The sequence below is a fragment of the Nerophis ophidion genome, linkage group LG01, assembly GCF_033978795.1.
Source record: "Nerophis ophidion isolate RoL-2023_Sa linkage group LG01, RoL_Noph_v1.0, whole genome shotgun sequence".
In the NCBI taxonomy this organism is placed as follows: Eukaryota; Metazoa; Chordata; class Actinopteri; order Syngnathiformes; family Syngnathidae; genus Nerophis; species Nerophis ophidion.
In genome coordinates, this window is record NC_084611.1 from 90,274,545 (window position 1) to 90,299,856 (window position 25,312).

At 43.9% G+C, this 25,312-nt stretch overlaps 3 protein-coding genes across 4 annotated transcripts in view; 1 reads left to right on the top strand and 2 right to left on the bottom strand.

The window, feature by feature from the left end:
- nup133 (nucleoporin 133) overlaps positions 1-6,623 on the bottom strand; it is a 28,923-nt gene extending 22,300 nt beyond the window's left edge. Inside the window, exons 1-4 of the mRNA XM_061915510.1 lie at positions 6,381-6,623; positions 2,068-2,183; positions 1,890-1,993; positions 1,585-1,818 (exon numbers count right to left, since the gene is read on the bottom strand). Of these exons, the coding sequence (XP_061771494.1) occupies positions 1,585-1,818; positions 1,890-1,993; positions 2,068-2,183; positions 6,381-6,496 (570 nt within the window). The 5' untranslated portion in view covers positions 6,497-6,623. The remainder of the gene's footprint in view (positions 1-1,584; positions 1,819-1,889; positions 1,994-2,067; positions 2,184-6,380) is intronic.
- A 5,798-nt stretch (positions 6,624-12,421) lies between these two features.
- Positions 12,422-17,845, top strand: ccsapa (centriole, cilia and spindle-associated protein a). Its single transcript, XM_061915540.1, has 4 exons — positions 12,422-12,737; positions 14,117-14,476; positions 14,566-14,870; positions 17,309-17,845. The coding sequence occupies exons 2-4, from the start codon at positions 14,128-14,130 to the stop codon at positions 17,480-17,482; spliced, it is 828 nt and encodes a 275-aa protein (XP_061771524.1). The 5' UTR covers positions 12,422-12,737; positions 14,117-14,127; the 3' UTR covers positions 17,483-17,845.
- A 57-nt stretch (positions 17,846-17,902) lies between these two features.
- cdc6 (cell division cycle 6 homolog (S. cerevisiae)) overlaps positions 17,903-25,312 on the bottom strand; it is a 9,541-nt gene continuing 2,131 nt past the window's right edge. For both annotated transcript variants that reach the window (XM_061915528.1, XM_061915525.1), the window contains 7 exons: positions 24,083-24,255; positions 21,665-21,771; positions 21,462-21,601; positions 21,278-21,378; positions 20,982-21,222; positions 20,781-20,921; positions 17,903-18,165 (listed from right to left, as the gene is read on the bottom strand). In XM_061915528.1, coding sequence (XP_061771512.1) covers positions 18,076-18,165; positions 20,781-20,921; positions 20,982-21,222; positions 21,278-21,378; positions 21,462-21,601; positions 21,665-21,771; positions 24,083-24,255 — 993 coding nt within the window. In that variant the 3' untranslated portion in view covers positions 17,903-18,075. The remainder of the gene's footprint in view (positions 18,166-20,780; positions 20,922-20,981; positions 21,223-21,277; positions 21,379-21,461; positions 21,602-21,664; positions 21,772-24,082; positions 24,256-25,312) is intronic.

Consider the following 25,312-nt stretch of genomic DNA (forward strand, 5'->3'; position numbering starts at 1 on the left):
CAATCGACGGATTTAAGTTGCTCCAGTGTCGAAAGATGCGAAAGTCCTGATCGTTTGGTCCGCACATTTTACCGGCGATGCTAACGCAACTATTCGGCCATGCTATGGCTATGAATAGCGTCAATAGCTATTCGCTCAATATTTTCAGTTTCTTCTTCAATATTTTCATACTCCAACCATCTGTTTCAATACATGCGTAATCTGTTGAGTAGCTTAAGTCGCTGAAATTCGAGTTTGAATCCGAGCTAATGTCGCTAGATCTTGCTGTGGTATTCCCATTGTTTGTTTACATTGGCAGCACTGTGTGACGTCACAGGGAAATGGCCAGTGTCTTCGCAGAGAGCCGAAAATAAGGCACTTTAAAGCTTCATTTAGGGATATTCCGAGACCGGTAAAATTTTGAAAAAAACGTCAAAAAATACAACAAGCCACTGGGAACTGATTTTTATTGTTTTTAACCCTTTTGAAATTGTGATAACGTTCCCCTTTAAATAAGAAAATCTCATTTCAGTAGGCCTTTAACGCACTCTTTGTGTCTTTTGACGCGTTGAAATCGGAAAGGACGCTAAATTTAGGGCTGGGCAATATGGCCCTTTTTTAATATCTCAATATTTTTAGGCCACGATACACCATATGTATCTGGATATTTTGCCTTAGCCTTGAATGAAAACTTGATACATATAATCACAGCAGTATGATGATTCTATTTGTCTACATTAAAAAATTATTCTTCATACTGCAGTAATATATGCTACTTTTACATTTTCATGCAGAGAGGGAAATAACAACTAAGTCAATTTAGCAAAAGAGTATTTAACAGTTTATTTATTTAACTGTGTTGGATCCGCTTTGGACTGGACTCTCGCGACTGTGTTGGATCCATTATGGATTGAACTTTCACAGTATCATGTTAGACCCGCTCGACATCCATTGCTTTCCTCCTCTCCAAGGTTCTCATAGTCATCATTGTCACCGACGTCCCACTGGGTGTGAGTTTTCCTTGCCCTTATGTGGGCCTACCGAGGATGTCGTAGTGGTTTGTGCAGCCCTTTGAGACACTAGTGATTTAGGGCTATATAAGTAAACATTGATTGATTGATTGAGTTATTAAGCAGTGGCATAAACATTCATGTCATTTCCAAAACAGAAAGTGCAAGAGATCTACAAAGCAGAGAGGAAGCAAGACCTGACCCCCCCCCCCTCCAGGCACCTTTTCTTTGAACTGACTTGTAACCAAAGGCGACGGCTGTTTATGACCCCCTTTCCTTTAGAAACAGCTGTTGCCATGTAATCAGGGAAAGTCCAAATAAAAGAGGAGGCGTGCGACCTTTCGGAAGACTCTACAAAGAGTACAGCCCAGACGTTTCTCCTCATTGAGCTAAATTGAATTCTGTCCCTGTTTAATTCCTTGCTTCTTGTCTGTCTAAAAGATGTCATCAGTGTTTCAACCTGACAATGCGTACCAGAAATATCGGAATATGGTACCGGTTTCAGGTGAATCAGTACCCACCACGACGGACCCTCATGCTGGTTTTAAAACATGCATCTTACTGGTTATAAAAGATAGAAGTTGTAGACACTCACTGCGATCGCCACCACGAAGGAGCACAGGTCTCCCAGGTCCAGGTCGCTCTCCGAGTAGTTTCCCTCCTGAGACAAGCTGGGCCACAAACGCGCCGTTCCCTCGGCCGCCACGGCCAGGACGGAGATGGCCTGGACCGCCGCCGTCTCCAGAGGGGCGACAGACGCCACGGCCACGAGGTCCGCCGTGTAGCCGTACCCGCTGTTGGGCAGCTGGAGCTCCTTGCACACGCACAGCTGCAAGCAGACAACGCTGTGCCGTCACGTGCCACATCACACCCGAGACGTGAGACGGGATCAAAGTGCACCTTGGCCACGGCGGTCTGGCAGATCTTCCAGATGACCACTCGTTCCCCGCAGACCATCCAGGCCCAGCCGCTGTCGCCGACCTTCACGGAGATGGGCTCCTCGGCTGCAGAACCACGACAAAGACGTTGGCGAGCGGGCGCCACAAAAACAAGCGGGGGGGCGACGGTGGCACTTTACCGTTGACCGAAGTCAGCGCCTCCATCACCTTGACGGGCAGCGAGGAGCCGAACGTTTGCACGTCATAGTTGAGGCAGTCCGAGGGGGCGTGGCTCTGCTCGCGACCAGGCGTCGCCCTGACAACACACCTTGATGTCAGGAAAAAGTGCGGCCGCAGCTAATATTTTAACGGCACACTTTAAAAATACAACTACGATAACACATTTAAAAGTGGAAATAAAGAGCAAAAAGGTGAAATGGAACTAATAACTCTTCAGAACTTGTAATTTCTCCAACAAACAAACGTTGGGCAAAAGTGTGGCCACAGCTAATATTTGAATGACACATTTTAAAAACACTACTACAATAACATTTAAAAGTGGAAATACAGAGCAAAAAGGAGAAAAAGTAACAAATAACTCTTCACATTTGCAATTTCTCCAATAAACAAACGTTAGGGAAAAGTGTGGCCGCAGTTAATATTTTGAACGACACATTTTAAAAATACTACTACAATAACACATTTAACAGTGGATTTAAAGAGCAAAAAGGTGAAATGTGCTTAATAACTCTTTAAAACTTGTAATTTCTCCAACAAACAAGTAAAAGTGCGGCCACAGCTAATATTTGAATGACACATTTGAAAAACACTACTACAATAACACATTTAAAAGTGGAAATGAAGAGCAAATAGGTGAAATGGAACTAATAACTCTTCAGAACTTGTAATTTCTCCAAACAAACGTTGGGCAAAAGTGTGGCCACAGCTAATATTTGAATGACACATTTTAAAAACACTACTACAATAACATTTAAAAGTGGAAATAAAGAGCAAAAAGGTGAAATGTGATTAATAACTCTTTAAAACTTGTAATTTCTCCAACAAACAAGTAAAAGTGCGGCCACAGCTAATATTTGAACGGCACATTTTAAAAATACTACTACAATAACATTTAAAAGTGGAATTAAAGAGCAAAAAGGGAAAATGGAACTAATAACTCTTCAGAACTTGTAATTTCTCCAACAAACAAACAAACATCAGGCAAAAGTGCAGCCACAGCTAATATTTGAACGGCACATTTTAAAAATACTACTACAATAACACATTTAAAAGTGGAATTAAAGAGCAAATAGGTGAAATGGAACTAGTAACTCTTCAGAACTTGTAATTTCTCCTACAAACAAACATTTGGGAAAAGTGCGGCCACAGGTAATATTTGAACGGCACGTTTTAAAAACACTACTAAAATAACACATTTAAAAGTGGAAATAAAGAGCATAAAGGAGAAATGTAACTAATAACTCTTCAAAACTTGCAATTTCTCCAACAAACAAATGTTAGGCAAATGTGCAGCTGGAGCTAATATTTTAAGGCACATTTTAAAAATACTACTACAATAACACATTTAAAAGTGGAAATAAAGAACAAAAAGGTGAAATGTGATTAATAACTCTTTAAAACTTGTAATTTCTCCAACAAACAAACGTTAGGCAAAAGTGCCGCCACAGATAATATTTGAACGGCACATTTTAAAAATACTACTACAATAACACATTTAAAAGTGGATTTAAAGAGCAAAAAAGTGAAATGCAATTAATAACTCTTTAAAACTTGTAATTTCTCCAACAAACAAACGTTAGGCAAAAGTGCGGCCAAAGCTAATATTTGAACGGCACAATTTAAAAATACTACTACAATAACACTTTTAAAAGTGGATTTTAACAGCAAAAAGGTGAAATGTAACGAATAACTCTTCAAAACTTGTAATTTCTCCAACAAACAAACATCAGGCAAAAGTGCAGCCACAGCTAATATTTGAACGGCACATTTTAAAAATACTACTACAATAACACATTTAAAAGTGGAATTAAAGAGCAAGTAGGTGAAATGGAACTAATAACTCTTCAGAACTTGTAATTTCTCCAACAAACAAACATTTGGGAAAAGTGCCGCCACAGGTAATATTTGAACGGCACATTTTAAAAACACTACTAAAATAACACATTTAAAAGTGGAAATAAAGAGCAAAAAGGGAAAACGGAACTAATAACTCTTCAGAACTTGTAATTTCTCCAACAAACGTTAGGCAAAAGTGCGGCCACAGCTAATATTTGAACAACACATTTTAAAAACAATACTACAATAACATTTAAGTGTAAATAAAGAGCAAAAAAGTGAAATGTAATTAATACATTTTTAAAACTAATAATTTCTCCAACAAACAAACGTTAGCAAAAGTGCGGCCACAGCTAATATCTTAAGGCACATTTTAAAAATACTACTACAATAACACATTTAAAAGTGGAATTAAAAAGCAAAAAGGTGAAATGTAAGTACTAAATAAATACAGCGTTTTAAAAGCATATACAATCAGTGTAAAGATATAAGTATGTGGTTAAAAGAACTTGACAGGACTAGACACTCAAAATGCAGGACTTAGAACTTGACTTGAGACTTTCCAGTCTTGACTCGGGACTTGGGGGCAAAGACTGACTTAGTCCCACCTCTGCTTATTATACTAATTCCCGGGGGTAACGGATGTGGGCGTGGCTTAGGACGGGTGACGGGTTCGAGTCCCCTACTCTAAACACTTGGTCACGTGACAACAACTGAGCGTGTGCCCTAGATTAGTGTTTTTCAATCTTTTATGAGCCGGGGCACATTTTTTGTGTTGAAAAAATGCGTAGGCACACCACCAGCAGAAATCATTAAAAAACGAAACTCAGTTGACAGTAAAAAGTCGTTGTCGCAATTGTTGGATATGAATTAAAGCATAACCAAGCATGCATGACTATAGCTCTTGTCTCAAAGTAGGTGTACTGTCACCACCTGTCACATCACACCCTGACTTATTTGGAGTTTTGTGCTGTTTTCCTATGTGTAGTGTTTCACTTCTTGTCTTGCGCTCTTATTTTGGTGGCTTTTTCTCGTTTTTTGGTATTCTCCTGTAGCAGTTTCATGTCTTCCTTTGAGCGATATTTCCCACATCTACTTTGTTTTAGCAATCAAGAATGTTTCAGTTGTTTTTATCATTTTTTTGTGGGGACATTGTTGATTGTCATGTCATGTCTTTGCTCCCCAGTAAGTCTTTGGGTCGTCCAGCATTGTGTTTTTGTTTACTTTGTAACCAGTTCAGTTGTAGTTTTGTCCTGCATAGCCTTCCCTAAGCTTCAATGCCTTTTCTTAGAGGCACTCACCTTTTGTTTATATTTTTGATTTAAGCATTAGACGACTTTTTACCTGCACACTGCCTCCCGCTGTTTCCGATGTCTACAAAGCAATTAGCTACCGGCTGCCACCTAGTGATATAGAAGTGTATTACACGGTTACTCTGACCCGACACTCAACAACACATCATTTACAGACTATACTTACTGGTTTGCAAAAAAATATTTTTAACCCAAATAGGTAAATTTACATAATCTCTCACGGCACACCAGAATCTTCCTCGCGGCACAGTGGTTGAGAAACATTGCCCTAGACCAGGGGTAGGGAACCTATGGCTCTAGAGCCAGATGTGGCTCTTTTGATGACTGCATCTGGCTCTCGGATAAATCTGAGCTGACATTCCTTAACACGATAAATAATGAACAATTCCACTTGTAATCACAGTGTTAAAAATAACGTTCAAAATATAAAACATTATCATGCTTTTTTATATTCAAGAAGTTGCGTTAATGGTAAGTAGTAATTTATTTATTATTGGTTAGTCTGGGGCTTGCCCTCCTGCGGGTTCTTCAGACCACCAAGCACCGACATGAGAGCCCTTTTCAAGGTTACATTATTGTTTTATTTTTCAATAAGTCTCTCAGTTCCTTTCCAGCAATTGTATTTTTCTCTCTCGCTCGCGCTGTGGCTCCAGCCTCCACCCCGTCTCTCCTCCTGGCTGCTGCTTATAACAGAGCGACAGGTGATTAGATAACAAGGCCCAGGTGGGCCGTCTACGCACCTGTCGCTGATTTCGAGGCCGGTCCTGGGACACCCAAGTTTGCTGCAGGCCCACAGGCCACGCCCCCACCACAGTTAGCTTCAGAATAACACTTTTATTACAAAGAATAAGAGACCTATTATACTCTAGAAATGTTGGTCTTACTTAAAAATGCACACGTTTAGTTGTGTTCAGTGTTATAAAAATATTATATGGCTCTTACGGGAATACATTTTAAAATATTTGACTTTCATGGGTCTCTCAGCCAAAAAGGTTCCCGACCCCTGCCCTAGACTTAACTTTTCGACTCGGACAAGTCGGAGAGTATTTTATTGACGGGTAATATTCATAAATAATTGAAATAAAGTGTTAGGGTTGCAGCCAGGGTGTTTAAAGAGTGTTTACCTGGCGGACAGAGGCGTGCGTCGCGGGGTGAGAAGCAGGCTGCTGGACGCTCTCCTGGCGGGGGTTCTGTTCTGCTGCCGGCGGGCCGAGCTCGGGGCTGTGCGCGGGGAGAACATCGCTGCCCTGGCGGCCTTCTGGCTCAACAATGGAGGGAACAAACCACCTTTTTCTTGAACGAATTGTCGTCTCGTCCTTTCGCGCCGACACTTTTCTCCGGCAGCGCGGGGAAGTCGCTTGCTAATGACGTCACCCACAGTTTGCGGCTTTAAGATTTTTATTTATTGTATTTATTTTTTTACCAAACTTTATTTTATTTTACACAGATAGTTTATCAAATCTGAAAATAAAAACATGTATTTTATACATTTTAAAAATAAGTACTCACAAATTAGTTTTGCGAGAAACAGAACGAAAAAAAAAACGGAAACGTGTGAAACAAAAAGAAAATAAAAGCATCGCTTTTTACACAATACTTGTTATTTTTTCATCGATGTTAATCGTTTTTATAATGTATTTTAGAAGGTGACCCTTTTCTTTACATTATTAGTGATTTATATGTACTTTTTTAATTTCAGAAATGTTTGGTTTGCACATTACACTAGATTTATTTTTATAATGTATTTTATTTAGAAGGTGGGAAGTTTCAATGACCTTTTTCTTTCCAATATTAGTGATTTATATGTACTTTTTTTCTTTTACCAAACTTTATTTTATTTTACACAGATAGTTTATCAAATTTGAGAATAAAAACATGTATTTTATACATTTTAAAAATAAGTACACACAAATTAGATTTGCGAGAAACAGAACCAAAAAAAAAAAACGGAATCGTGTGAAACAAAAAGAAAATAAAAGCATGGCTTTACACAATACTTGTTATTTTTTCATCGATGTTAGTCGTTTTTATAATGTATTTTAGAAGGTGACCCTTTTCTTTACATTATTAGTGATTTATTTGTACTTTTTTAATTTTTTACCAAACTTTATTTTATTTTACACAGATAGTTTATCAAATCTTAAAATAAAATTATGTATTTTATACATTTTAACAATAAGTACACACAAATTAGTTTTGCGAGAAACAGAACGAAAAAAAAAAAACGGAAACGTGTGAAACAAAAAGAAAATAAAAGCATGGCTTTACACAATACTTGTTATTTTTTCATCGATGTTAATCGTTTTTATAATGTATTTTAGAAGGTGGGAAGTTTCCATGACCTTTTTCTTTCCAATATTAGTGATTTATATGTACTTTTTTTATTTTTTACCAAACTTTATTTTATTTTACACAGATAGTTTATCAAAACTGAAAATAAAAACATGTATTTTATACATTTTAAAAATAAGTACACACAAATTAGTTTTGCGAGAAACAGAACGAAAAATAAAACCGGAAACGTGTGAAACAAAAAGAAAATAAAAGCATCGCTTTTTACACAATACTTGTTATTTTTTCATCGATGTTAGTCGTTTTTATAATGTATTTTAGAAGGTGACCCTTTTCTTTACATTATTAGTGATTTATATGTACTTTTTTAATTTCAGAAATGTTTGGTTTGCACATTACACTAGATTTATTTTTATAGTGTATTTTATTTAGAAGGTGGGAAGTTTCCATGACCTTTTTCTTTCCAATATTAGTGATTTATATGTACTTTTTTTTATTTTTTACCAAACTTTATTTTATTTTACACAGATAGGTTATCAAATTTGAGAACAAAAACATGTATTTTATACATTTTAAAAATAAGTACACACAAATTAGATTTGCGAGAAACAGAACCAAAAAAAAAAACGGAATCGTGTGAAACAAAAAGAAAATAAAAGCATGGCTTTACACAATACTTGTTATTTTTTCATCGATGTTAGTCGTTTTTATAATGTATTTTAGAAGGTGACCCTTTTCTTTACATTATTAGTGATTTATTTGTACTTTTTTTATTTTTTAATTTTTTTACCAAACTTTATTTTATTTTACACAGATAGTTTATCAAATCTTAAAATAAAATTATGTATTTTATACATTTTAAAAATAAGTACACACAAATTAGTTTTGCGAGAAACAGAACGGAAAAAAAACCCCGGAAACGTGTGAAACAAAAAGAAAATAAAAGCATCGCTTTACACGATACTTGTCATTTTTTCATTGATGTTAATCGTTTTTATAATGTATTTTAGAAGGTGGGAAGTTTCCATGACCTTTTTCTTTTACATTATTAGTGATTTATATGTACTTTTTTAATTTCAGAAATGTTTGCTTTGCACATTACACTAGATTTGTTTTTATAATGTATTTTAGAAGGAGGAAAAATTTCATGACCTTTTTCTTTTCAATATTAGTGATTTATATGTAAAAAAAAAATTTTTTTTCCAGAAATGTTTGGTTTGCATGACATTACACTAGATTTTTTTAATAAATTATTTTAGAAGGTGGGATGTTTCCGTGACCTTTTTCTTTTCAATATTAGTGATTTATATGTACTTTTTTAATTTTCAGAAATGCTTGGTTTGCATGAAATTACACTAGATTTGTTTTGTAATGTATTTTATGTAGAAGGTGAGAAGTTTCCATGATTATTTTCCTTACATTAGTGATTAATATGTTGTTTTTTTTAATGTCAGATATGTTTGCTTTGCACATTACATTAGATTTATTATTATAATGTATTTTATTTAGAAGGTGGGAAGTTTCCATGACATTTTTCTTTCCAATATTAGTGATTTATATGTACTTTTTTTTTATTTCAGAAATGTTTGCTTTGCACATTACACTAGATTTGTTTTTATAATGTATTTTAAAAGGTGGAAAGTTTTCATGACCTTTTTCTTTTCAATATCAGTGATTTATATGTATTTTTTTTTTAAATTTTTCCAGAAATGTTTGGTTTGGTTTGCATGACATTACACTAGATTTTTTTAATAATTTATTTTAGAAGGTGGGAAGTTTCCATGACCTTTTTCTTTACATTATTAGTGAGTCAGATGTACTTATTTAAATTTCAGAAATGTTTGGTTTGCATGAAATTACACTAGATTTGTTTTATAATGTATTTTATTTAGAAGGTGAGAAGTTTCCATGATTATTTTCCTTACATTAGTGATTAATATGTATTTTTTTTTTATTTCAGATATGTTTGCTTTGCACATTACACTAGATTTGTTTTTATAATGCATTTTATTTAGAAGGTGGGAAGTTTCCATGACCTTTTTCTTTACATTATTAGTGATTTATATGTACTTTTTTTTCTTTTCAAAAATGTTTGCTTTGCACATTACACTAGATTTGTTTTTATAATGAATTTTAGAAGGTGGAAACATTTCATGACCTTTTTCTTTTCAATATTAGTGATTTATATGTAATTTTTTTTTTTCAGAAATGTTTGGTTTGGTTTGCATGACATTACACTAGATTTTTTAAATAATTTATTTTAGAAGGTGGGAAGTTTCCGTGACCTTTTTCTTTACAATATTAGTGATTTATATGTACTTTTTTAATTTTAGAAATGTTTGCTTTGCATGACATTACACTAGATTTGTAAATATGAAGTTTCCCTAGTAGACACAACAGCATTCTCCAAGTAAAAACACAACCATTCCTTCTTTGAATGAAAATAACATCTGCTCGCTTTAGAAATAAAAGTATATTTTTTAAAGTAAAAGTAGTTTCACAAAAATAGTCAAGTCAATAATTTATCCACAATACACACACACACAGACACTGGAATGGGGACCAAGTTGTTGTTCAGGACTTGTGGGGACCAGCCTTTCTACAGGTTGTGGAGGCATAAAAAAATGGTGTAAAATGTCCACTGCCCAGTTAGCTCATACACGTCTTTAAATCTCTGGATTGATGAAGTAATGTGCTGATCATACTTACTGGGGACCCTGGGGAAAAATAATTAATGTGGTTCATGGGGAACAAATTTTAAGAATTTTGCATGATTCACACAAATTTGTTCGTGACTACTGAGGACCTTAAAAAAAAAAATACAGCACTAGAGCTGTCCTCTTATCATTTAGGCATCTTCAGAATGGATCGGACTATCATTTGAAAAGGTTTCCCTTGAGGGTGTCACACCTATGGATCACATTTTGTTTTGTCATGTTATGTTTTTGATTTTGGACATTCAGTCACGTTTTGCACTTCCTGGTTTTGTTTGTTTCCATGCCAACGTATTAGTTCCGCCCCTGTCCTCAGTCCCGCACCTGTTCCTGATCATCACAGCCAGTATTTAAGTCATTTTCTTTCTGTTCATCATTCTGGGATCTTCTCACACATGCGCACGCACCCGACCCAGGCTGCACCTCCTTCATGTCCTTGTCCATAGTTCCATGCCGTGTAAGTTTTTGTATTTATGCCATTGTGCTAGTTTTGTTTATAGTTTATTATTATTCATAGCCAATTGTTGTTGTGCAAAGTCCTTTAGTTTATGTCCATCATTTCATGCCATCGAGCAGGTGTTTTTGTTTCACGTTTGTACTGTTTCTTCCTCCATTGTGAGCGCTTTTTGTTCTTTATTTGTTTATTAAATAAACAACAATGTACTTACATTCATGCCTGACTCGTCCCACATCATCCTTGCATCGAGGAAGCACAAACATCCACAGCCCAGGCCTGACAGAGGGGACCTGTTTTTTTTTTGTCCTCATACCGTCGGAGGTCCCCTAAAGGTGACTGTGTGAGCCAGGAGTCTCAAACTCAATTTACCTGGGGGCCACTGGATGCAGTAACTGGGTGCAAGAAAATATTTCTTTAAAAAATCTAACATGCACTTTTTAATGAATTCAACTTCTTTGAATGGCTTTCCCGCCCTAGCAACATCCTTGCCAATTCTCGCGATCTTTCCGGGAAACACACGAATATCAGTGCCTCTCCCGACAATCTCCGGGGGCAGTCATTCCCCCGGTTTTCTTCCGGACAACAACATAAAGGGCGTGGCGTGAAGGCACTGCCTTTAACGTCCTCTACAACCTGCCGCCTCGTCCACTTTTCCGTCACATATTGTATGAAGCTTCTGCAGATCCAAGGAAGTGACTGCAAGACATACTTGATCAACAACCATACAGGTCACACTGAGGGTGGCCTTATAAACAACTTTATCACTCTTACAAATATGCACCACACTGTGAACCCACACCAAACAAGAGTGACAAACACATTTTGGGAGAACATCCGCACCGCAACACAACATAAACACAACAGAACAAATACTCAGAATCCAATGCATCCCTAACTCTTCCGGGCTATAATCGGAGGAAAGGTAGGGCTGCATGGGATTCTGGGTATTTGTTCTGTTGTGTTTATGTTGTGTTATGGTGAGGATGTTCTCCCAAAATGTGTTTGTCATTCTTGTTTGGTGTGGTTTCACAGTGTGGCGTATATTTGTAACAGTGTTAAAGTTGTTTATACGGCCACCCTCAGTGTGACCTGTGTGGCTGTTCATCACATATGTCTTGCAGTCGCTTACTGCGTCTTTGGAAGCCAAATACAATATGTGGCTGGGCTGGGAAGCTGTTTGTACACGATGTAGATGACGGCAAAGGCAGTGCCTCCATGGTAGCCCCCAATATTGTTATTTCGGGTGAAATTCGAGAGAAGTATCACCCCCGGAGGGGCACTGAAGATTGGGAATCTCCCGGACAAATCGAGGGTATGCAAGCATGATGCTGTAAAGCGCCATGCATATAAAACTCGCGGGCCGCACCAACATTACATTTTCACATCAAGGTGCGGGCCACAAATGGACGTTTCGCGGGCTGCAAATGGCCCGCAGGCCGCGTGTTTGAGACCCCTGGTGTAAACAGGGCGATATCCCCATTAAGTAAGCATTGCCAGAGCACACACACACGCTATATAAAAAGTATAAAAGCCCTAGCTTTCTTCATTTACAATTTATAATAGTTCTGTAATAATATAATAAGATGTGCAGTACACAAAACATGACAAAAAGCTTGCCATAATATAAAGATTTACTTTGGAACCAATACCAGTCCGAAAGTTTTTACTTCCGGTTTAATTTTATTGTGACATTCGACACCGGAAGCGTGTGTCCGTTTCCACGCCAGCTTCACACGTCCAGTTCGGAGGAGGTGGGCGGTGGTGGTCGTCTTTTAGCGACATTACGACGCTCAGAAGGTTCGCCGAACACCTCCGGGAGAGGCTGTGGCCGAGAGGGAAGACATTTGACGTCGTCTCGTCGTCGCCAAGTCGGACATTTGCGGCTCGCCTGCCGACGAAGCGGATTAACGGAGCAGGTACGGAAGGTGGGAAGGAGGTGCGCGCGCCCACCTTCCGTCTTCCAACGTTTTATAAAACGTCAAATATCAACAGGACGCCGACGCAGGCGCGTTTGAAAGGTAAACGACACAAAATAATGTTTTATTCCAACAGCTGGGGTCGTGAGTAAAGTGTAGCGAAGTGAATAATTGATGTTGTTTCCACTGACATCTTCAACTGGTCACGTGACGGCGCTCAAAGCCTCTCGGCAGGGGGCGTGGCCCACCTGCCTGGTCGTGCGTGCGCATCATTAGCATGTTGTTATTAATGAGATGCTGGTATAAGCTCCGCCCTCCGCCTTTAGCATGTTGTTACTAATGAGATGCAGGTATAAGCCCCGCCCTCCACAATTACAATGTTATTATTAATAAGATACTGGCATAACCTCCGCCCTCCACTATTAGCATGTTATTATTAATGATATGCTAGTATAAACTCCGCCTTCCACCATTAGCATGTTGTTAATATTGAGATGCTGGTATAAGCCCCGCCCTCCAACATTAGCATGTTGTTTTTAATGAGATGCTGTTTTAAGCTCCGCCCTCCACCATTAGCATGTTGTTTTTAATGAGATGCTGGTATAAGCTCCGCCCTCCACCATTAGCATGTTGTTTTTAATGAGATGCTGTTTTAAGCTCCACCCTCCACCATTAAAATGTTATTAATGAAATGCTGGTAAAAGTTCCGCCCTCCACATTAACATATTATTAATGAGATACTGTTTTAAGCTCCGCCCTCCACTATTAGCATGTTATTATTAATGAGATGCTGTTCTAAGCTCCGCCCTCCACCATAAGCATGGTATTATTAATGAAATGCTGGTATAAGCCCCGCCCTCCAGCATTAGCATGTTGTTTTTAATGATATGCTGGTATAAGCTCCACCCTCCACCATTAGCATGTTGTTAATAATGAGATGCTGGTATAAGCTCCGCCCTCCACCATTATTATATTATTAATGAGATGCTGTCTTAAGCTCCGCCCTCCACCATTAGCATGTTATTATTAATGAGATGCTGGTATAAGCTCCGCCCCCACATTAGCATATTATTAATGGGATGCTGTTTTAAGCTCCGCCCTTCACCATTAGCATTTTATTATTAATGAGATGCTGTTTTAAGCTCCGCCCTCCACCATTAGCATGTTATTATTAATGAGATGCTGGTATAAGCTCCGCCCTCCGCCATTGGCATGTTGTTACTAATGAGATGCAGGTATAAGCCCCGCCCTCCACATTTAGAATGTTATTAAGATGCTGGTATAAGCTCCGCCCTCCACTATTAGCATGTTGTTATTATTAATGAGATGCTGTTTTAAGCTCCGCCCTCCACCATTAGCATGTTGTTTTTAATGAGATGCTGGTATAAGCTCCGCCTCCCCCGTGTGGCTGATGGATGACTAGAAATCATTTAGCGGAGGAGGCGGGACTTAATGCCTCTTCCTGTTGTTTTGTTCTTCAGCGACGGCGACCATGCTGACCAAGAAGGTGCGCTCCGAGTACATGAAGCGGTTCCGCGACCCCAAGTGGGAGACCTTCGCCAAATGCTACGAGGACTCGCTGAGGTACCGCCTGACCCGCCGCGTGATGGAACACTCCCACAAGTCCTGGTTCTGGGAGGGCTGGGACGGCGGCTCGGAGTCCAGCGGCCGGTCCACGCCCAGGCTGAGCTGCAACAAAGTGGCGCCGCTGCCCTCTTGCGACGGCGAGCAGCAGTCTGTCCCGCCCGGGTCCGCTCTCCACCCCGAGCGCCCGTTTGAGGTTGGCAAGGACACGGCGGTGGTTACGGAGGCGGCCGTTGTCGACGCTGCACCGGCAGCAGGTGAGAAGAATGTTGGGACTTTTTGTCCTCGTTTCCATGGTAACCACTGGCAGAAACTGTCAACAGGAAGTAACTTTCTTCTCTTAAAGTGGCGCCGACACAAAACGGCGGTAGCTCAGCAGAGGCGGAGCCTCCGCCGAACCCCGGCAACGCCTCAGATGACACCGACAACGGGCCGCTCCGCTCCACCTCGTCAGAGGGCGAGCCTGTCAACCCGGAGCCGAGGCGACGTCACCGGCGCCGCACCGACCTGGGACACCTGGACTGTTCCCGTGGCGACAAATCGCCGGCCGCACGCAGACCACAGCGAGCCAAGAGCCAGCCGCCCACCAGCTGCCCGGCTGCGGGACGACCAAACTGTACGGAGAGACGCCACAGGAAGACGCCCAATCACGTGAGAAGCTCGGCTAATGCTAAGGAAGTGACGGTGCGAGTGAAGGGGAGACAAACAGGAAGTGACATTGCGAGTAAATGGGCGACAAATAGGAAGTGACGGTGCGAGTGAAGGGGCGACAAACAGGAAGTGACATTGTGAGTAAATGGGCGACAAATAGGAAGTGATGTTACGAGTGAAGGGGTAACAAATAGGAAGTGATGTTGCGAGTGAAGGGGTGACAAACAGGAAGTGGTGTTGCGAGTGAAGGGGTGACAAACAGGAAGTGAGGTTGCGAGTGAAGGGGTGACAAATAGGAAGTGGTGTTACGAGTGAAGGAGTGACAAATAGGAAGTGGTGTTGCGAGTAAAGGGGTGACAAACAGGAAGTGACGTTAGGACGAAGGGGTGACAAATAGGAAGTGGTGTTGCGAGTGAAGGGGTGACAAACAGGAAGTGACGTTACGAGTGAAGGGGTGACAAACAGGAAGTGACGTTGCGAGTGAAGGGGTGACAAACAGGAAGTGATGTTACGAGTGAAGGGGTGACAAAGAGGAAGTGATGTTACGAGTGAAGGGGTGACAAACAGGAAGTGACGTTACGAGTGAATGGGCGACAAATAGGAAGTGGTGTTGCGAGTGAAGGGGTGACAAATAGGAAGTGGTGTTGCGAGTGAAGGGGTGACAAACAGGAAGTGAAGTTTTGAGTGAAGGGGTGACAAACAGGAAGTGACGTTACGAGTGAATGGGCGACAAATAGGAAGTGGTGTTGCGAGTGAAGGGGTGACAAATAGGAAGTGACGTTACGAGTGAAGGGGCGACAAATAGGAAGTGGTGTTGCGAGTGAAGGGGTGACAAACAGGAAGTGAGGTTGCGAGTGAAGGGGTGACAAATAGGAAGTGGTGTTACGAGTGAAGGAGTGACAAATAGGAAGTGGTGTTGCGAGTAAAGGGGTGACAAACAGGAAGTGACGTTAGGACGAAGGGGTGACAAATAGGAAGTGGTGTTGCGAGTGAAGGGGTGACAAACAGGAAGTGACGTTACGAGTGAAGGGGTGACAAACAGGAAGTGACGTTGCGAGTGAAGGGGTGACAAACAGGAAGTGATGTTACGAGTGAAGGGGTGACAAAGAGGAAGTGATGTTACGAGTGAAGGGGTGACAAACAGGAAGTGACGTTACGAGTGAATGGGCGACAAATAGGAAGTGGTGTTGCGAGTGAAGGGGTGACAAATAGGAAGTGGTGTTGCGAGTGAAGGGGTGACAAACAGGAAGTGAAGTTTTGAGTGAAGGGGTGACAAACAGGAAGTGACGTTACGAGTGAATGGGCGACAAATAGGAAGTGGTGTTGCGAGTGAAGGGGTGACAAATAGGAAGTGACGTTACGAGTGAAGGGGCGACAAACAGGAAGTGGTGTTGCGAGTGAAGGGGTGACAAACAGGAAGTGACGTTGCGAGTGAGTGGGTGACGAACAGGAAGTGAAGTTGCGAGGGAAGGAGAGACAAACAGGAAGTGACATTACAAGAGAAAAGGCGACCAACAGGAAGTGACGTTGCGAGTGAAGCGGTGACAAACAGGAAGTGATGTTGCGAGTGAAAGGGCAACAAACAGTGACATGGGTGAAGGGGTGGCAAACAGGAAGTGACGTTGCAAATGAAGGGGCAGAAAACAGGAAGTGGCATTGCGATTGAAGGGGCGGCAAACAGGAAGTGGCATTGCGAGTGAAGGGGCGGCAAACAGGAAGTGACATTGCGAGTGAAGTGGCGGCAAACAGGAAGTGACATTGCGAGTGAAGTGGCGGAAAACAGGAAGTGGCGTTGCGAGTGAAGGGGCGGCAAACAGGAAGTGACGTTGCGAGTGAAGGGGCGGGCGGCAAACAGGAAGGGATGTTGCGAGTGAAGGGGCGGCAAACAGGAAGTGACATTGCGAGTGAAGTGGCGGAAAACAGGAAGTGGCGTTGCGAGTGAAGGGGCGGCAAACAGGAAGTGACGTTGCGAGTGAAGGGGCGGGCGGCAAACAGGAAGGGATGTTGCGAGTGAAGGGGCGGCAAACAGGAAGTGGCATTGCGAGTGACGGGGCGGAAACAGGAAGTGGCATTGCGAGTGAAGGGGCGGAAACAGGAAGTGGCATTGCGAGTGAAGGGGCGGAAACAGGAAGTGGCATTGCGAGTGAAGGGGCGGCAAACAGGAAGTGACGCTGTGAAAGAAGGAGCGGCAAACAGGAAGTGGTGTTGCGGGTGAAGGGGTGACAAACAGGAAGTTGTGTTGGAAATGAAAGGGCAACGAACAGGAAGTGATGTTAAAAGTGAATGGCGGTAAACAGGAAGTGGAGGAAGCTAATGTGTAAGAAGTGAGTGACACTGCCCCCTGCTGGTCTGAAGTGTTTGCATGCAGTCCACAGGCAGCTTGTATGTAAGAGGAGTCCGCCATGAATAAATGAACGCTGACAGGTGTCTTCTTCCAGAGTCACATGTCCGACGCCTGCGTTCAGACACGCCCACCTGACCAGCGCAGCAGCACGGAGCGGCGGCGGGCGCGATCAGCTGACCTGGACAAGTTGAGGCGCTCCCAGGTGGCGGCGGTGGACGAGCGCTGGACCACAGAGTACATGCGCTGCTACTCTGCCCGCCTCAGGTAGACAGGAAGCGCCCACAGCCAGAAGCGGGACATCCTTCAAAGTAAAAGCACGCGTGTGGTTGCATCAAGACAGCAACAAAGTGCTTTCACCAGCACCAGAATATTTATTTGAGTTTGTGCAAACTATGCAAACTGAAACCTTTAAAAGTCCAACGTTTCACATTTGTAGTGACTTTGTATCTATTTTTATTTATTTATTCATCTTTTACTCTCCTTTGGAGAAATGACGAGAATGATGAAAGTTGATTGTTGTTAGCGGCTGTAAAAAATTCACCGTGAATGTTTGAAATATAAAAAATATCTAACCTTTGAATGTTGACAATCAATGTTTACATTTTACATGAATTAAAAGGAAATATTGCAATGTTTGAGTTTTGGAATATTTTCATTCCGAGTCACATTTAAGTCAGAAAAATAGAAGTTTAAAAGAAATAAATCTGTCGGTTTATTTTTTTAACAACAAACCTGACTTCAAAAATGACATCCTCAGCAAAAATGAGAATTTTATAATAATAAAAAAGGCACCTTTAAAAGTTCACCTTCAAAAAAAAAAAAAAAGATACAAAATAAAATGGGGGGAAAAAAAAAAGAAGCTCAAGGGAGTCCGGCCGCCAGGATGCTGCCGACCAGCGTGCGATCCTTCAGAGCGTTTTCCACGTCTTTCTCCTCCATCCTCAGGAACACCTGCACAGCACAGGAAGAGGAATTGAGGAGCGGCAAACAGGAAGTGACGTTGGAAGCTAAGGGGCAGCAAACAGGAAGTGACGTTGGAAGCAAAGCGGCGGAAAACAAGAACGTTGGAGGCGAGGGTGTGGGAAACAGGAAGTTCCGGTGAAAGCAAGCAGGCGGAAAACAGGAAGTGCCATTGAAAGCCAAGAAGCGGTAAACAGGAAGTCAAGTGGAAAGTGAAAGGGCGACAAACAGAAGGCTAAGAGGGGCAAACAGGAAGTGATGTCGGCAGCAAAGGGACAGCAAACAGGAAGTGGCGTTGAAAGCAAAGGGACGGCAATGAGTGACGGAGGCAAAGGGCAGTAAACGAAGTCAAATTGAAAGCGAAAGGGAACAGGAAGTGAAGTTGAAAGCTAAGGTGTGGCAAACAGGAAGTGATGTTGAGGAGCGACAAACAAGAAGGGATGTTGGCAGCAAAGAGACTGCAAACAGGAAGTGGCATTGAAAGCAAAGGGTCGGCAAACAGGAAGTGATGTTGGAAGCAAAGCGGCGGAAAAAAGGGAACCTTGGAGGCGAGGGTGTGGGAAACAGGAAGTTCCAGTGATAGCGAGCAGGAGGAAAACAGGAAGTGCAATTGAAAGCGAAGAAGCGGTAAACAGGAAGTCAAGTTGAAAGTGAAAGGGTGACAAACAGGAAGTGACAGGAGGCTAAGAGGGGCAAACAGGAAGTGATGTTGGCAGCAAAGGGGCGGTAAACAGGAAGTGACGGAGGCAAAGGGCAGCAAACAGGAAGTGAAATTGAAAGCGAAGGGAAACAGGAAGTGACGTTGAAAGCTAGGGTGTGGCAAACAGGAAGTGATGTTGAGGAGCGACAAACAAGAAGGGATGTTGGCAGCAAAAGGACGGCAAAACAGGAAGTGGCGTTGAAAGCAAAGGGTCGACAAACAGGAAGTGACGGAGGCGAAAGGCAGCAAACAGGAAGTGACAGAGGCATATGGGCTGCAAACAGGAAGTGACATTGAAAGCAAAGGAGCGGCAAACCGGAAGTGATGTTAAAAGCAAAGGGACGGCAAACAGGAAGTGACGGAGGCAAAGGGCAGAAAACAGGAAGTGACATTGAAAGCTAAGGTGTGGCAAACAGGAAGTGACTGAGGCATAGGACCAGCAAACAGGAAGTGATGTTGAGGAGCGACAAACAAGAAGGGATGTTGGCAGCAAAAGGACGGCAAACAGGAAGTGACGGAGGCGAAAGGCAGCAAACAGGAAGTAACGTTGAAAGCGAAGGTGTGGCAAACGGGAAGTGACGGAGGCATAGGGGCTGCAAACAGGAAGTGACATTGTAAACAAAAGAGCGGCAAACAGGAAGTGATGTGGAGGAGCGGCAAAAGGGAAGTGATGTTGAAAGCAAAGGGACGGCAAACAGGAAGTGCAGTTGAAAGCGAGGGGTCGGCAAACAGGAAGTGACGGAGGTGAAAGGCAGCAAACAAGAAGTAACGTTGAAAGCAAAGGTGTGGCAAACAGGAAGTGACGGAGGCATAGGAGCTGCAAACCGGAAGTGGCATTGAAAGCAAAGGAGCGGCAAACAGGAAGTGATGTGGAGGAGCGGCAAAAGGGAAGTGATGTTGAAAGCAAAGGGTCGGCAAACAGGAAGTGACGGAAGCAAAGGGCAGCAAACAGGAAGTTAAATTGAAAGCGAAGGGAAACAGGAAGTAACGTTGAAAGCTAAAGGTGTGGCAAACAGGAAGTGACTGAGGCGCAGGGGCAGCAAACAGGAAGTGATGTTGAGGAGCGGCAAACAAGAAGCGATGTTGGCAGCAAAAGGACGGCAAAACAGGAAGTGGCGTTGAAAGCAAAGGGTCGACAAACAGGAAGTGACGGAGGCGAAAGGCAGCAAACAGGAAGTAATGTTGAAAGCGAAGGTGTGGCAAACAGGAAGTGGCAATGAAAGCAAAGGGTCGGCAAACAGGAAGTGACTGAGGCATAGGGGCAGCAAACAGGAAGTGATGTTGAGGAGCGGCAAACAAGAAGCGATGTTGGCAGCAAAGGGACGGCAAACAGGAAGTGGCAATGAAAGCAAAGGGTCGGTAAACAGGAAGTGACAGAAAGCGAAAGGCAGCAAACAGGAAGTAACGTTGAAAGCGAAGGTGTGGCAAACAGGAAGTGGCAATGAAAGCAAAGGGTCGGCAAACAGGAAGTGACAGAAAGCGAAAGGCAGCAAACAGGAAGTGACGTTGAAAGCGAAGGTGTGGCAAACAAGAAGTGGCAATGAAAGAAAAGGGTCGGCAAACAGGAAGTGACGGTAAGCGAAAGGCAGCAAACAGGAAGTGACGTTGAACGCGAAGGTGTGGCAAACGGGAAGTGACAGAGGCATAGGGGCTGCAAACAGGAAGTGACATTGAAAGCAAAGGAGCGGCAAACCGGAAGTGTTGTTGGCAGCAAAGGGACGGCAAACAGGAAGTGGCGTTGAAAACAAAGGGTTGGCGAACATGAAGTGACTGAGGCGAAGGGCAGCAAAGAGGAACTGAATTTGAAAGCAAAGGAGCGGCAAACAGGAAGTGAAGTTGGCAGCTAAAGGGACGGCAAACAGGAAGTGTGAAGTGAAAGTGAAGGTTCATAAAGTTCTTGATGTACTTTAGTGAGTCGCGCTTCTTTGGCTTTCTTCAGAGCGAAGACTCCTCGACTCTCCAGCAGCGAGCAGAGCGACAAACACTCGGCCTGGTTGACTCCGCCCACCTGCCTCTGAGCGCACAGGCGGCTGTGGACCTCGTGGAGCTGGGGGTCAAACATCAGGTCTTAGAAGGCAGTCCTCCCAAGATGGCGGCGTGGGCTCACCTTGCCGAGCAGGACTTCCTTGCTCTTCCCGCCGCGTGCCAGCAGCAGCAGGCAGCACACCAGAAGTTTCTGCTGCAGAGGGAAGTTCTCGCCATCGGGGGCGCCGCCCTGAGACGCCATGCGGTCGCCGTACACTTCGGAGAGGACGCGCGCCACCTGAGGGACGCTGACGCGGCACGCCTCCTCTTTCTGCGGGCACGCCGTCTTCCTGCCGTCTGACTCCACCATCTCCACCGCTCTCCTGCACACGCCAGCGTCACATCTCCAGCACGCCGGCGAGGACGGCGAAGACTCACCTGCAGATGTCCAGAGCCTTCCTGGCGTCCCCCGACACGGCCGACACTTTGCGGGCGCAGAACTGCACGGCGGAGGCGTCCAGGATCCCGCCCGCCGACGCCTGGAGGACACGAGGATGCAGAAGGTTTGAAAAACAACAAAGAGGGCAAAGATGGCGAGCGTCTGCGGCGGCGAGCAAAGCACCTGCGCCAGGCGGTCCTGCACGATGGCGGTCAGCTCCTGGCGGCTGTATGGCGGGAAGTTGATCAGCCGGGGTCGACAGCGAGGGTGCGCCTGAAGTCTGGGCAGGATGCGCTCGGTCAAGTCCAGCGCGTTGGCGACCCCTGAGGGAGGACAAGGTCAGCGCCGCTCGCCAGGTGCGGGGAGGAAGATGGCGGCGGACTCACCGATGAGACAGAGGCGGGACTTGGGCAGGTGAGGCCACTCAAAGATGGTGTAAAGGACTTCCTGGGACTTGCTGTCCAGCTGGTCCATCTCGTCCAGAACCAGGAGCCTGTGGACCACACTTCAATGATACCATGCACGTACAGCACCTGTATCGCCCACACTGTTACTACATGCACAGAGGACTAGTATCACCCACACGATACCATGCACGTACAGCACCAGTATCACCCACACTGATACTAAACGCAGACAGAGGACGAGTATCAGCCACACGATACCATGCACGTACAGGACCAGTATCACCCACACCGATACTACATGCACACAGAGGACTAGTATCACCCACACGATACCATGCAAGTACAGCACCTGTATCGCCCACACTGATACTACACGCACAGAGGACTAGTATACCCCACACGATACCATGCACGTACAGCACCAGTATCGCCCGCACTGATACTACACGCACAAAGGACTAGTATCACCCACACGATACCATGCACGTACGGCACCTGTATCACCCAGACTGATACTAAACGCACACAGAGGACGAGTATAACCCACATGATACCATACACGTACAGCACCAGTATCACCCAGACTGATATTACATGCACATGCAGGACCCGTATCACCCACACTGATATTACATGCACATGCAGGACCAGTATTGCCCACACTGATACTACATGCACATGCAGCACCAGTATCAGCCACACTACTGCTACATACAGGACTGGTATCACCCACACGATACCATGTATGAACAGCACCGGTATCACCCACACGATACCATATACGTACAGCACCCGTATCAGCCCCTGACACTACATGCACATGCAGGACTAGTATCACCCACACAATACCATGCACATACAGCACCTGTATTGCCCACACTGATACTACACGCACACAGAGGACTAGTATCACCCACACGATACCATGCACGTACAGCACCAGAATCATCCAGACTGATATAACATGCACATACAGGACCGGTATCACCCGCACTGATAATACATGCACATGCAGGATCGGTATCACCCACACTCATATTACATGCACATACAGGACCGGTATCACCCACACTGATATTACATGCACATACAGGACCGGTATCACCCACACTGATATTACATGCACATGCAGGACCAGTATCGCCCACACTGATACTACATACACATGCAGCACCACTATCAGCCACACTAATACTAGATACAGGACTGGTATCACCCTCACAATACCATGCATGAACAGCACCGGTATCACCCACACGAATACGTGTACGGACAGCCCCTGACACTACATGCACATGCAGGACCAGTATCAGCCACACTAATACTACATACAGGACCAGTATCAGCCACAATGATACTACACGCACACAGAAGACTAGTATCACCCACACGATACCATGCACGTACAGCACCTGTATCGCCCACACTGATACTACACGCACAGAGGACTAGTATCACCCACACAATACCATGCACGTACAGCACCTGTATCACCCAGACTGATAGTACATGCACATACAGGACCGGTATCACCCACACGATACCATGCATGTACAGCACCAGTATCAGCCACACTGATACTACATGCATGTACAGCACCAGTATCAGCCACACTGATACCACATACAGGACCAGTATCAGCCACACTGATACTACATACAGGACCAGTATCAGCCACACTGATACTACATACAGGACCAGTATCAGCCACACTGATACTACATGCATGTACAGCACCAGTATCAGCCACACTAATACTACATACAGGACCAGTATCAGCCACACTGATACTACATACAGGACCAGTATCAGCCACACTGATACTACATACAGGACCAGTATCAGCCACACTGATACTACATGCATGTACAGCACCAGTATCAGCCACACTAATACTACATACAGGACCAGTATCAGCCACACTGATACTACATACAGGACCAGTATCAGCCACACTGATACTACATGCATGTACAGCACCAGTATCAGCCACACTAATACTACATACAGGACCAGTATCAGCCACACTGATACTACATACAGGACCAGTATCAGCCACACTGATACTACATACAGGACCAGTATCAGCCACACTGATACTACATGCATGTACAGCACCAGTATCAGCCACACTAATACTACATACAGGACCAGTATCAGCCACACTGATACTACATACAGGACCAGTATCAGCCACACTGATACTACATACAGGACCAGTATCAGCCACACTGATACTACATACAGGACCAGTATCAGCCACACTGATACTACATGCATGTACAGCACTGGTATTGTCCAGACTGATAGCAAGTGCACAAGTGTTGAAATTAAGTGGATGGACTTTGGGCACAACTTAAGTGTACTTAAGAGTGTGTGTGTGTGTGTTGAGCTCACACAGCAGGTCCAGGTGAGGTGAGGTGTGCCCGCAGAGTCGGGGGTCCTGCAGGTCCAGCAGGTCCAGCGGGAAGGTGCAGGTCCAGCATGTGTGCCAGCAGAGGGAAGATGGAGTGAGAAGTCCTCACACTCATACAGTTGATGATCACAGTCTGCACACTCTGCAACTCATCCTGGGGACACACACGCACACACAGTTTCATGTCTCTCTCTCACACACACACACACACAGACACACACTTCTTCATGCGCACACACACAGTTTCATGTCTCTCTCTCTCACACGTCTTCATGCACACAGTTTCATGTCTCTCTCTCTCTCTCACACACACACACACAGTTTCATGTCTATCTCTCTCTCTCTCTCTCTCTCACTCACACACATCCTGGGGACACACACACAGTTTCATGTCTCTCTCTCTCTCTCTCTCTCTCACACACACACACACACACACACACGTCTTCATGCACACACAGTTTCATGTCTCTCTCTCTCTCTCTCTCACACACACACACACACACACACACACACACACACAGTTTCATGTCTCTCTTTCTCACACACACACACATCTTCATGCACACACACAGTTTCATGTCTCTCTCTCTTTCTCTCTCACACACATGTCTTCATGCACACACACACACAGTTTCGTGTCTCTCTCTCTCACACACACACTCGTCTTCATGCACACACACACGGTTTCATGTCTCTCTCTCTCTCACATACACGTCTTCATGCACACAGTTTCATGTCTCTCTCACACAGACACACACACCTTCATGTCTCACTTGCAGACACACATCTTCACTTCACACACACCTTCATGTCTCACTCGCACACACACACACCTTCACATCAGAAGCGCGCACGCACACACACACAAACTTCACATCAGACTCGCACACACACACTTTCATGTCACACATGCACACACACCTTCAAGTCTAACACATGCCTTCACATCACAAGCACGCACACACACACACACACCTTCACGTCTCACACAAACCTTCACATCTCACACACCCTTCTACACACCCCTCCACGTCGCACACCAAACCTCTCTCTCTCTCTCACACACACACACGCACACGCGCACACCAGACCTCTCTCTCTCTCACACACACACACACCCCTCCATGTCGCACACCAGACCTCTCTCTCTCTCACACACACACATGCACACCCCTCCACGTCACACACCAGACCTCTCTCTCTCTCACACA